This window comes from Maylandia zebra, linkage group LG12, assembly GCF_041146795.1.
Source record: "Maylandia zebra isolate NMK-2024a linkage group LG12, Mzebra_GT3a, whole genome shotgun sequence".
Lineage (NCBI taxonomy): Eukaryota > Metazoa > Chordata > Actinopteri > Cichliformes > Cichlidae > Maylandia > Maylandia zebra.
In genome coordinates this window covers 33,570,708-33,582,526 of record NC_135178.1, presented here as the reverse complement: position 1 = coordinate 33,582,526, position 11,819 = coordinate 33,570,708, and the positions used below count along the sequence as shown (strand labels likewise).

Below are 11,819 nucleotides of genomic sequence, written 5' to 3'. Positions count from 1 at the left end.
AAAACAATTTGGTGAGTTCTTTGTTTAAGACGGATTTGATACAAAAGGAAATGGCAGACAGAAGGACATTTCTCAAAAGTTATCTGCGTTGTCGAGTGTGTTCAAAGATTTTCAGAGATCCTGTAACTCTGGGCTGCAGCCACAGCTTCTGTTCAAACTGCCTGAAAACATTCTGGGAACAAACTAAAAACAAAAACTGTCCCATTTGTAAAAGAAAATCCTCAAAAGAACATACTGAAGTGAACTTTGCTTTGAAAGAGCTGGCTGAATCTTTTGCTGGGAGACAGAAAACTGAATCATTTAGGAGGGAAAAGCAGGAGAAGAGATGGCATGGGATGCTTGTCTGCGAACACAGTAACGACCCCCAGTTGTTCTGTGTGGACGAGCAGAGAGCTGTGTGTCCTGTTTGTGACTTTCCTCACCAGCAGAGTCACAAATTGATTCCTGTAGAAGAAGCAGTCAGTGTCCTGAAGGAGCAGCTGAAATCTGACCTAAAGTCTCTGCAGGACAAGAGGAACAAATACAAACAAGTGGAGGAAACATACAATGAAATGATTCAACACTCCAAGAAGCAGCTGTTGTCCACAGAGAGGCAGATCAGAGCAGAGTTCAACAAGCTCCAGCAGTTCCTGAAAGAGGAAGAGGAGTCCAGACTGGCAGCTCTGAGGGAGGAAGAGGAGCAGAAGGGGAGGACTATCAGCAGAGAGATGAAGATGATTGAGGAGCAGATCTCCTCTCTGTCAGACAGCATCTCTGCTGTTGAAGAAGAGCTGCAGAAACACAGCGTGCCATTCCTCAGCAGTTATAAAGACACTCAGAGCAGAGCCAGAGCCCAGAGCTCAGTGTCAGATCCACAGCTGGTCTCAGGAGCACTGATAGATGTGGCCAAACACCTGGGAAACCTGTCCTTCAGAGTGTGGGAGAAGATGAAGGAGAAGGTCCACTTCAGTCCTGTCATTCTGGACCCAAACACTGCACACCCCATTCTCTGTCTGTCTGAGGATCTGACCAGTGTTAAATATGGAGAGACAAAGCAGCAGATTCCTGATAATCCAGAAAGAAACGCAAAATATGCCAATGTTTTTGGCTCTGAGGGTTTCAGCTCAGAGAAACATAGCTGGGAGGTGGAGGTGGGAGACCATCCTGACTGGAATATAGGTTTAATTAAAGCATCAACTGACAGGAAAGGAGAATATCCCGTTTCACCAAAAAATGGAGTCTGGTGTTTAGTGCATCGCAGTGGAAAATACACTAATGGTGATGGTCAGGCTGTGACAGTGAAGAAGAGTCTCCAGAGGATCAGAGTCCAGCTGGACTATGACAGGGGGGAGGTGTCCTTCTATGACCCTGAAGACATGACTCACATCTACACTCACAGAGACACTTTCACTGAGAAACTCTTCCCATATTTTTGTATTTTTAATGTTGATGATGGGAAGACATCTGATATCAAAATCTGTGAAACTAAAATTTAATTGTAAAGATAAATAGCTGTCAGTGATTAATTATCTTTTTCCTGGTGATAATTAGGGCATAAGAGAGTTTTAGACTTTTGTGAATTTAACAATTGCACATCTTTGAAATGTGGACCTCTGATTTATTTACTAAACCAGAATATTTATTTTACAACATGTCCCCAATTGCAGCTGCTGTTTGTTCAGTGTGATTAAATAATCCAGTCCCAAAATTAACTAATAGGTTTATGATCAATTAGCAGCAACAGTTGTATCAAACACTTTGATTCTGCTTTTGTTAACCAGGGAGCTCAAGTATTTTGTCTCAGACTGATTATTTCTAATGTTTAACACAGTGAATGTTTTCCAACAGATCACAGACGTTTTTAGTCCATCTGTCTCTATCTGAATATTTAATTTGTTTGTGGCTTTCACAAACTAATATTTAACCAATATTTAAACAGCTGTTTTCACATGGAAATCATTTATTGAAAGTTTTGAGCCATTAAGCATTTAATTGTTTTCTATATGGAAATTGTTTTGTCCATTCATGTCTGTATTTAATGTTGTTCAGACTTTAGAATCATGTGTCTACTTTAGCAGGAAGACAAACATTGTATTGACTGGAGAACATTGCACTGATTTAAAAAAAAAAAAGATATTCATATTTTATAGTTTTCTGTTCTTAATTGATTATTAAAGAATATTTGCTTGTAATGTTTTTTAATCAGTCTAAATGTCATGGTCCGACAGCCCTCTCCTGGCTGCCTGCCCATGTGTTATTGTGCACATGTTGCTCCCTTCCCCTGACTCCCGCTCTCTCCCTCTCTCTCTCTCTCTCTCTCTCTCGTAACGGTTTACCTCCGAGCGGTGACGAGCATTCCCGAGAGTGTTCCCGCGCAGAGACTGGCCGCGCCTGTTGCTGATCGGAGCCGACCAGCTGGAGCCAATTATCCGCCATCTCCCGGGCTGCCTTCTTAACAGGGCGATCGAGCTTCAGTCAGCGCTGGATAATTGTGTGAAGCACGGTAGAGCAGCGCGGACGGTTTTTGTGGCAGTTTACGTTGAGCTGAGGATTGTCTAATTACTTTGCGTGTGTTTGTGTGTTTGCCACTAGGAGGGAAACGGAGAGAGATCACGGGAGCTGGACCGCCACTTGGGATTAGTGTTTGGAAGGAGTCACTACGTGTGTTTTCACTTCACGGCCACGAGCACTGCTAGGAGGAGAAGGAGGAGACCACACCTGGGCACCCATCTCTCTCTCTCTCTCTCTCTCTCATTCATATGAATATGAGAGAGATTGAACTGTTGCACCTTTACCGCACTGTAAATAAATCCACTGTCTTCTCCAAAAGGAGTCCTGCATACGAGTCCTGTTTTCTACACCTACCCTGACACTAAATGTACTGAAATTAAATTATATAAAAAATAATTTTTTGTGAAAATAAAATTGCCAAATTGTGAAGACTTGATTTCCAGTTTTTCAACATAAATGACCCTTTAACTCCAGTTAATTCAGTTTCTATTTATACTGTAATAGCATACATTTACTGATATTTTTATGAAGAAACCTGAAACAAAATCAAATATTAGAGAAGACTTGTGAGGTAGCTTTGATAGAGTGATCAGTTCTTACACTCATCTGCGACTGAGTTTGTAACAGAAATCAGATCTAATGTTTGGTATTTTATTTTATTTTTTTGCAAACCCTTGTCATTATCTATCTGATGATATCACCAGTGTGAGACATAAAACAGCAGCTTCCTGAAAATCCACAGAGAAATATTTTAATAATTCTGGATTCTGAGAGTTTGAGCTCAGTGAAACACAGCAAGGAGGTGGGAGACCATCCAGAGGGGTTTGACAGAAAGGGGGAGCAAAATCCAAAATCTGGTGTTTGAAACATCACAGTGGAAAATATACTGATGAATGTTTTCAGTGGGAGAAATGTTTCGTCAATCATCAATGTGGCTTCTTCAGTCTCAGCTGACTGCAGGTCAGTCAGCTGAGAGTGAAAAAAGGTCAGTAAAGAAGAAAAACTTCATCATGTAAAGCCTCGAACAGCCTAGGCCTATTGCAATGTAACTAAGGGTCAGGGTTACCTGATCCACTCCTATGTGTTTTATCAAGTAGAGAAAAAAATTCAGATAAAACTGAGGTTATTGTACTTAATACAAAGACCTGAGGGAACAAGAGGGAATAGCAATGTGGAGTAAATCACACTAGTAAGGTGGGGCCAGGTTACAGATACATTTGAAAGTGAGAAGCAATATCTTGAAAGTGATTCTAGAATCTGCAGTCAGCCAGTGAAACTGCTGAGTTATGTGCTCTCTAGAGGAGTTGGAATTCGGGAGGAGTTGGAGTTTGATCTCCTAAACAAGTCCCTTCACAAAGAGAAGACAATCACTGTGGGAAGGAGGAAATAACACGACAACCACAGTAATTGCACAGAATCCTTGTAAAAAGTTTAAAAAAAAAAGGCTATACACAATGTGGGAGAGAAAGGGACCATTAAGTTGTGCTAAAGTAAAGAAAAATAAAACAAACCAGAGTCACGCTAAAAAAAGGTGACCGTCGAAGCAAGAACATAACATAACATAACTACTGCGCAGTCAGTGGCTTTACGTCAGACTCTGGGAACACAGCATTGTAAAATTGGAGAACCATGTTGCCAGGTTTCAAAAATGCCAGTTTTAATTTTCGTGAATGAAACGCTCTCATGACTCATTGAGTGGTGCTACTGACCAGCCAATCGGTGGCATGCAGTCTGATGATGTCACATTTTAGTATCTACTTGGATCGCTAGGAAAAAAAGTACCTGGTACCAGGTACTATGGCCTAACCCTTAAAAACCTTGGCGAACTATGGCGAGATGATCCAAGTATGTACCAATGGAAAAGGGGCTTAACACAGAGGCTTACCAAAACCATTACATGCGTGGCACCAACCTACTTGCCTAGTGTGTTTAACGGAAAAGAGCCTACGTGTGAAAATGTACAGGGTACCACAGACTTACCTAGTCCTCTAACTCCCACTACAAACCTTTAACAAATAAAAGCGCCAGAGCAGCAACTGAGGTGTGCCAAACAATCATGAGCAGGGAGGAGGAGAGAGAGTCCAGCCACAGGTAAGCTTCCTTTATATGAAGGTCCTCAATCACGGTTGGTGTTTTTAATGCGCCTCCATCCAGTTAGCTGAAGATTCCAAACTGGCACCAGCCTGCATTCTGTGTACCTATGGAGAAACAGAAAACAAAGTGGAGGGAGAAAACAAAGAGTCCGCAAGACATGTAACAATTACAGTAATCAATCTGAAAAGTGACAAGTCTGTGGACAAGTATCGCACCAGCACGGGAGGTGAAAAAAGTATGGAGACAGCTGGAGGAGTTGTCAATATTAATGGAAAACTTGTGCAATTTGGTTAGAGTGGAAGCTGTGCCAACGAGCAGAACATAAGTTTTAATATTTTGGAGAACCATGATTTTAACTCCACGAGGCAGTCACAAAGGGTCAAATTGGGTTTGGAAGAAATATAACTGAGCGCCATCCATTTAACAGTGAAAGTTGATATTATATTTCCAAAATATGTGACCGAGTGCAAGCATGTAAATAATGAATAAAATAGGCCCCGAAACTGAACCCTGGGGCACACCAGCAGAAACAGAAAATTTTGTGAAAAGTGAGATTTAAATTGAATGAACTGAGTGTGATCTGAGAGATATGAGGTGAACCAGGAAAAGGGGGTATGACTAATGCCAGTGGATGCAAGTCCTTTCAGAAGGATAATGTGAGAACACCACAGTCAGATCAAGAAGGATGAGGATGGTGAGAGAAACTGAGGCAGTTGCCATCAGGAAGTTGTGGGTAGATTTTAATAGTGCTGTTTATGTGCTATGAAGTAGACAGAAACCAGACTTGACCAGACTCAAAGTTTATTGTTACTAAGATGTATGTGAAGCTGGCACTAAAAATCTGAAGGACTTAGTTCTAGACATTTCTCAGTTGATTGTTAAGGATGGGATAAACGATAAAGGCTTCAACTTTCAATATGTCTGTCTCCCAAGTTAAAGCATGGATTGTGCATTTAGAAGCAACCAAGTGAGGTGACTGAAAAACAAAAAAAACTACAGGACATTGCTGTGATCACCTGTGAGAGGATGAGTTGGGGCGGTTCAGTTTCATGGTGATCTGCTCCATATCTCTACTTTTACTGGCATTGTTTTTTGGCTGCACCAGACAAGTTGCAACAAAGTATCAAGGCTGCCCACAATACACATTAAACTTTTCCTCAGTTCTCTGCTGCCTTTCCTCTGGTTAGTATTATATGACAGAGCTGCATCAACCGCTTAGAATAGCCAACAGAGGAGCCTGAAGGCACCAGCACAGGAAGACAGCAGGGAGAGAACTATGAAAGGATCTATGGCTGGAGGTAGGCCAGGACTTGTGTTAAAACCCCCTTCTCTGCAAAAGGTCAATGGGACACATGGAGAGTAACATATAGTGTTGGCAGTGCAAACCATAGACAAATGAATTTATTTTACAATTTTAAAATGATAAAAAAAAAAACAATTTATAATTTCTCTACACCATTCAAACTACATGGGAGGGAAAAGTAAGCAATTTAACATCAGGGGTCTCCAAGGCCAAAATAACAAAATATGAAAATGAAGAAAAAGTAACATCTAGGTTGAAACCAAAAATACAATGCCTATGCTATCTGCCTTGACAAGAAATCAGTGCATGTACATCTTCTGACTGAAATCAAGATCCTGCAAAGGTGATTCGAAGGTCAGAAACTTATTGGATGTTTAAACTTTTTTTGTCCAATGGCATAAGACATTTTACCCTTCAAATAGATATTATATTTGAGACTGGAACAGTACAAAGTACATATAAAAGTGATAAAATATTATTTGACTGCACAAAACCAAAAACAGGATAAAATGCCATCTGAATTATACAGATTTTCCCCTAATTAGCCTTTTCTGTCAGTGTTTAAAGGTTTATCACCTTAGGCTTATTTAGCCATATGTAAACGAACAGCAGCTGCAATTGAAGAAATGTGGTAAAAGAAATATTCCAGTTCAGTAAATAAATGAGAGGTCCACATTTCAAAGATGTTTAACTGGCAGAATATTGTCACATATTTGAGTCTTTGGTCTCTTTTTTCTATTTTCATTAACTTTCATTTTAAAAAAAAAGCATGAAAAGGTGATTTTTAAGCAGTATTTATCAAAAGTAAGTATCAACAAGCTAAAATCTTACACAATAATAACTACAAAAAATGCTAAATGTATTTCTCACAGCATTTAACTTTTACAGTTAAATATTAGCTTCACAGATTTTAATATTAACTGTCTTAGCATTACCAGCATTAAAAATACAAAAATATGGGAAGAGTTTCTCAGTGAAAGTGTCTCTGTGAGTGTAGATGTGAGTCATGTCTTCAGGGTCATAGAAGGACACCTCCCCCCTGTCATAGTCCAGCTGGACTCTGATCCTCTGGAAATGTTTTGTCACACTGACAATCTGACCATCACCATTATTATATTTTCTACTGCGATGCACTAAACACCAGATTCCATTTTTTGGTGAAGCAGAACACTCTCTCTTCCTTTCAGCTGTCTCTTTAGCTAAACCCAAATTCCAGCTGGAATGGTCTCCCACCTCCACCTCCCAGCTGTGTTTCCCTGAGCTATAACTCTCAGAGCCAAGAACATTACTATATTTTGTGTTTCTCTCTGGATTATCAGGAAGCTGCTGCTTTGTCTCTCCATATTTAACACTGGTCAGATCATCAGACAGATAGAGACAGCAGTTTGCAGTGTTTGGGTCCAGAATGACAGGACTGAAGTGGACCTTCTCCTTCATCTTCTCCCACACTCCGAAGGACAGGTTGCCCAGGTGTTTGGCCACATCTATCAGTGCTCCTGAGACCAGCTGTGGATCTGACACTGAGCTCTGGGCTCTGGCTCTGGCTCTGCTCTGAGTGTCTTTATAACTGCTGAGGAATGGCACGCTGTGTTTCTGCAGCTCTTCTTCAACAGCAGAGATGCTTTCTGACAGAGAGGAGATCTGCTCCTCAATCATCTTCATCTCTCTGCTGATAGTCCTCCCCTTCTGCTCCTCTTCCTCCCTCAGAGCTGCCAGTCTGGACTCCTCTTCCTCTTTTAGGAACTGCTGGAGCTTCTTGAACTCTGCTCTGATCTGCCTCTCTGTGGACAACAGCTGCTTCTTGATGTGTTGAATCACTTCATTGTATGTTTTCACCATTTGTCTGTATTTGTTCCTCTTGTCCTGCAGAGACTTTAAGTCAGATTTTAGATGTTTCTTTAGGACATCGACTGCTTCTTCTACAGGAATCACTTCGTGACTCTGCTTGTGAGGAAAGTCACAAACAGTACAAACAACTCTGTCCTCTTCCACACAGAACAGTTTAGGCTCTTCTGCATGTTTTCTGCACACCATTATTAATTCCTTCTCCCCTGTTTCTCCAGCTTTCTGCCTCATCTCAAAGGAATCAGCCAGCTCCTTCAGAACAAAGTTCACTCTAAGATCTTCTTTAGAGGATTTTCTTTTACAAATGGGACAGTTTTTGTTTTTTGCTTGTTCCCAGAATTTCTGCAGGCAGTTTAAACAGAAGCTGTGCTTGCAGTTCAGAGTAACAGGATCTATGAAAGTCTGTGAACACACATGGCAGCTCAGATAACTTTTGAGAAATGTGTCTTTCTCTGCCATTTTCTCAGTTTCCAAATTTCTCTTCAAGAAAAAAGCTTACCAAATTTTATTTCTTTCAGCTTGTCCCTTTTAGTCCTCAAAATAAGAGCTTGAATTCTCATCTCCCGTAATGGCGTCCTGACTTCAGCATAGTCTTCAGTGAGATTCATAATCTGCAATGAATTTCATCTATGACTTTCACTGGTTAATTTTTAATTCCTAACGCTCTGCTATTTACTTTTATAACCTTTGGACAGAATTTTATGCGACCTGAAACACGTGTAATGTTACCTTTAGACTTTGAAGTTTATGACAAACTAAAATGTGATGACGTGATCAGCATGAGAATTGGAGGAAATGTCGTTTTTCACAGAGGAGACACAAACAGTTGGAGATACTAATAAAGAAAACCTGATAACATTATTAATGTTAATAGTATATTTAGTGTTTTATCATCATTGATGACAGCTTTGTGGTTGTTATACACTTTAGTGCTCAGTGAAGTTTAGTTTTATTTTCTAAAATTATTTTTTAGATCACAACACATTTGTATTTTTCCACACAAAATCTGCTCCTATACAAGCTGATGCTTCTCCTTTTCTTTATTTTCATTGGACTTTACTTCACAGCTTTTATTTTCCAGCTCACGCACATTTGACTCCCACATTATGCATTGTCGTAAACACTGAAGTTCCTATGAACTTTCCCATAGTTGTTTATGCTGTTAATTTATTCAGCAGTATAACTTTTTGCATAAGGTCAACAAATCCATTGTTTAACGTGAGTTATTGGTTTGATCCAGACATAGATGATGTATAAACTACTGAAGGCATTTTTTTTTAGAAAGACAGTCAAACCTTAATTGTGTTTGAAGAACTAAACAGCGTCATTAAGGTAAATCCTAACTACTCATATACAGTTTATGTATCTAAAATACTACTTTCAAAATATGTTTTTTATGTTCTTTCATGTTATATTTTTAATTCTTGGAGCAGTGTTAATTTAAAATGCTTTTCTACACCCTGAATGATCAGGCCTCATGTCGTACAGACATTTTTAGTGCTTGAATTAAAAACTATGAGGAAGTTTCTTGTTCATCACAATTCACCATGCAGCATTAAAAGTGAAAGTAAAAGCTGGCAAGCAAAACCCAAATACAAGAAAGAGGGGAAATAATATATATTTTTCTTCTTCTTCTTCTTCTTTCTGAAACATGATTAACTCATGTTGGACCAGACTACTTTTGGAAAATACAAATACCTTGATCTTAAATGATACTCTTAAACAATAAAACTGGACTTCATTCAGCATTACAATGTAATACAATCATACAACTATCATTAATGATGATCGAATGGAAACTTCCCGCAAATCTCCTGCTAATCGCATTTTACTCTCCCATAAACTTTTACTTCAGAGTCTAAAGGTTGTATGACAGAGGTTTCAGGTCACATCCCATTCTTTATACAAGTTATGAAGGTAAATAGGAGGATGTTAGATGTTAAAAATTAACCAGGGAAAGATCTGGATGAAATTTACTGCAGATTATGAATCATCTCATTACAGCAGGTCAGACCTCAAACATAACTGATATTATTCCGAGGACTGAGAGGGACAAGTAAAAAGAAAGCAAATTTGGTGAGTTTTTTTTTATGAGAATTTTGAAAACAAAAAAAAAATGGCTGGGAAAAAGACTTTTGTCAAAAGCCACCTGAGTTGCTCTGTGTGTTCAAAGACGTTCAGAGATCCTATAACTCTGGCCTGCAATCACAGCTTCTGTTCAAGCTGCCTGGAAACAATATGGGAAAAAGCTAAGAAGAAAATCTGTCCACTTTGTAAAAGAAAAAGTTCAAAAAAAATTCTTGTAATTGACTTTCCTCTGAAGGATATGGCTGATTCCTTTGCTGAGAGACAGAAACCTTGGACTGTATGCAGTAAACATCAAAAAGAGCCCCAATTATTCTGCGTGGATGAAGACAAACCTCTGTGTCCTCTCTGTGATTTTCCTCACCAGCAGAGTCACAGAGTGGTTCCTGTAGAAGCTGCTATCGATGTTCTGAAGGAGCTGCTGAAATCTGACTTAAAGTCTCTGCAGGACAAGAGGAACAAATACAGAGAAATGGTGAAAACATACAATGAAGTGAGTGAACACTCCAAGAAGCAGCTGTTGTCCACAGAGAGGCAGATCAGAGCAGAGTTCAACAAGCTCCACCAGATCCTGAAAGAGGAAGAGGAGTCCAGACTGGCAGCTCTGAGGAAGGAAGAGGAGCAGAAGGGGAGGACTATCAGCAGAGAGATGAAGATGATTGAGGAGCAGATCTCCTCTCTATCAGACAGCATCTCTGCTGTTGAAGAAGAGCTGCAGAAACACAGCGTGCCATTCCTCAGCAGTTATAAAGACACTCAGAGCAGAGCCAGAGCCCAGAGCTCAGTGTCAGATCCACAGCTGGTCTCAGGAGCACTGATAAATGTGGCCAAACACCTGGGCAACCTGTCCTTCAGAGTGTGGGAGAAGATGAAGGAGAAGGTCCACTTCAGTCCTGTCATTCTGGACCCAAACACTGCAAACCACCGTCTCTATCTGTCTGATGATCTGACCAGTGTGAGACGTCAAGACACAAAGCAGCAGCTTCCTGATAATCCAGAGAGAAACACTAAGTATCCCACTGTTTTTGGCTCTGAGGGCTTCAGCTCAGGGAAACACAGCTGGGAGGTGGAGGTGGGAGACCATCCTGACTGGATTGTGGGTTTAGTTAAAGAGTCAGTTGACAGGAAGGGAGAGCGTTCTGCTTTACCAAAATATGATATCTGGTGTTTATGGTACAGCAGTGGAAAATACAATAATGGTGTTGGTCAGACTGTGACAGTGAAGAAGAGTCTCCAGAGGATCAGAGTCCAGCTGGACTATGACAGGGGGGAGGTGTCCTTCTATGACCCTGAAGACATGACTCACATCTACACTCACAGAGACACTTTCACTGAGAAACTCTTCCCATTTTTCAGTATTGGAAAGGCTGGAGATGCCAAAACCTCTGATATCAAAATCTGTCAGACTGAAATGTGATTGTAAAGTGAATATTTTCTATTACTCTCTTGTTTTTTAGTTTTATAGTTAAGTATTTTACTTTATTTTTTAATGTTTTTGTTGATAGTTTTAATAAAGTACAAAATATTCATGTGTAGAATAGACCTAACGAGTCATGTTGATATACCAGTTGACCTTGTATTTGTATAACAACTAATTTACAATTACACTTATTCAATATTCAGAAAATCTATTTTCTCAATTTGTACTTTCCACTCTACAAAAAAGAATTCTGTGGGAACTGTTTGATAATATCAGACACAATTAATCACTTCTAAGTGTGAGAAAACTGAAGACTATCTTATTTACAACTACAACTGAACACTATTTAACTTAACAATCTGTTGATTGTTTTTCTATGAAACTCCAGAACATGACTGATAAAGAGACAAAAAGCTCACAAACAAGCAAATGTTCTGCATTTCTCATTTAAACAGGAACATTCTTTGAATAATTTCAAAACATTTATGCATTTAAAGCTGCTGTTTGTTCCAATGATTTTATGCCATGTAAGGCTGATAACGTTTTTTCTTTTGCTTTTTTTTCTCTTTTATTTTTAATGAT

General features: G+C 39.5%; 3 protein-coding genes across 3 annotated transcripts; 2 read left to right on the top strand and 1 right to left on the bottom strand.

Moving 5' to 3' along the window:
* The first annotated feature begins 335 nt into the window (after positions 1-335).
* Positions 336-1,475, top strand: LOC101482150 (zinc-binding protein A33-like). Its single transcript, XM_004555799.2, has one exon. The coding sequence runs from the start codon at positions 336-338 to the stop codon at positions 1,473-1,475; it is 1,140 nt and encodes a 379-aa protein (XP_004555856.2).
* Positions 1,476-4,644: 3,169 nt separating this feature from the next.
* On the bottom strand, positions 4,645-7,921 carry LOC101482733 (nuclear factor 7, ovary-like). The gene is made up of 2 exons (XM_076890526.1): positions 6,823-7,921; positions 4,645-4,688 (listed from the first exon to the last, which is right to left on the bottom strand). The coding sequence occupies exons 1-2, from the start codon at positions 7,919-7,921 to the stop codon at positions 4,645-4,647; spliced, it is 1,143 nt and encodes a 380-aa protein (XP_076746641.1).
* Positions 7,922-10,058: 2,137 nt separating this feature from the next.
* Positions 10,059-11,234, top strand: LOC105941005 (zinc-binding protein A33-like). Its single transcript, XM_014408124.3, has one exon. It carries the CDS (start codon positions 10,059-10,061, stop codon positions 11,232-11,234), a length of 1,176 nt encoding a protein of 391 aa, XP_014263610.3.
* Positions 11,235-11,819: the final 585 nt, after the last annotated feature.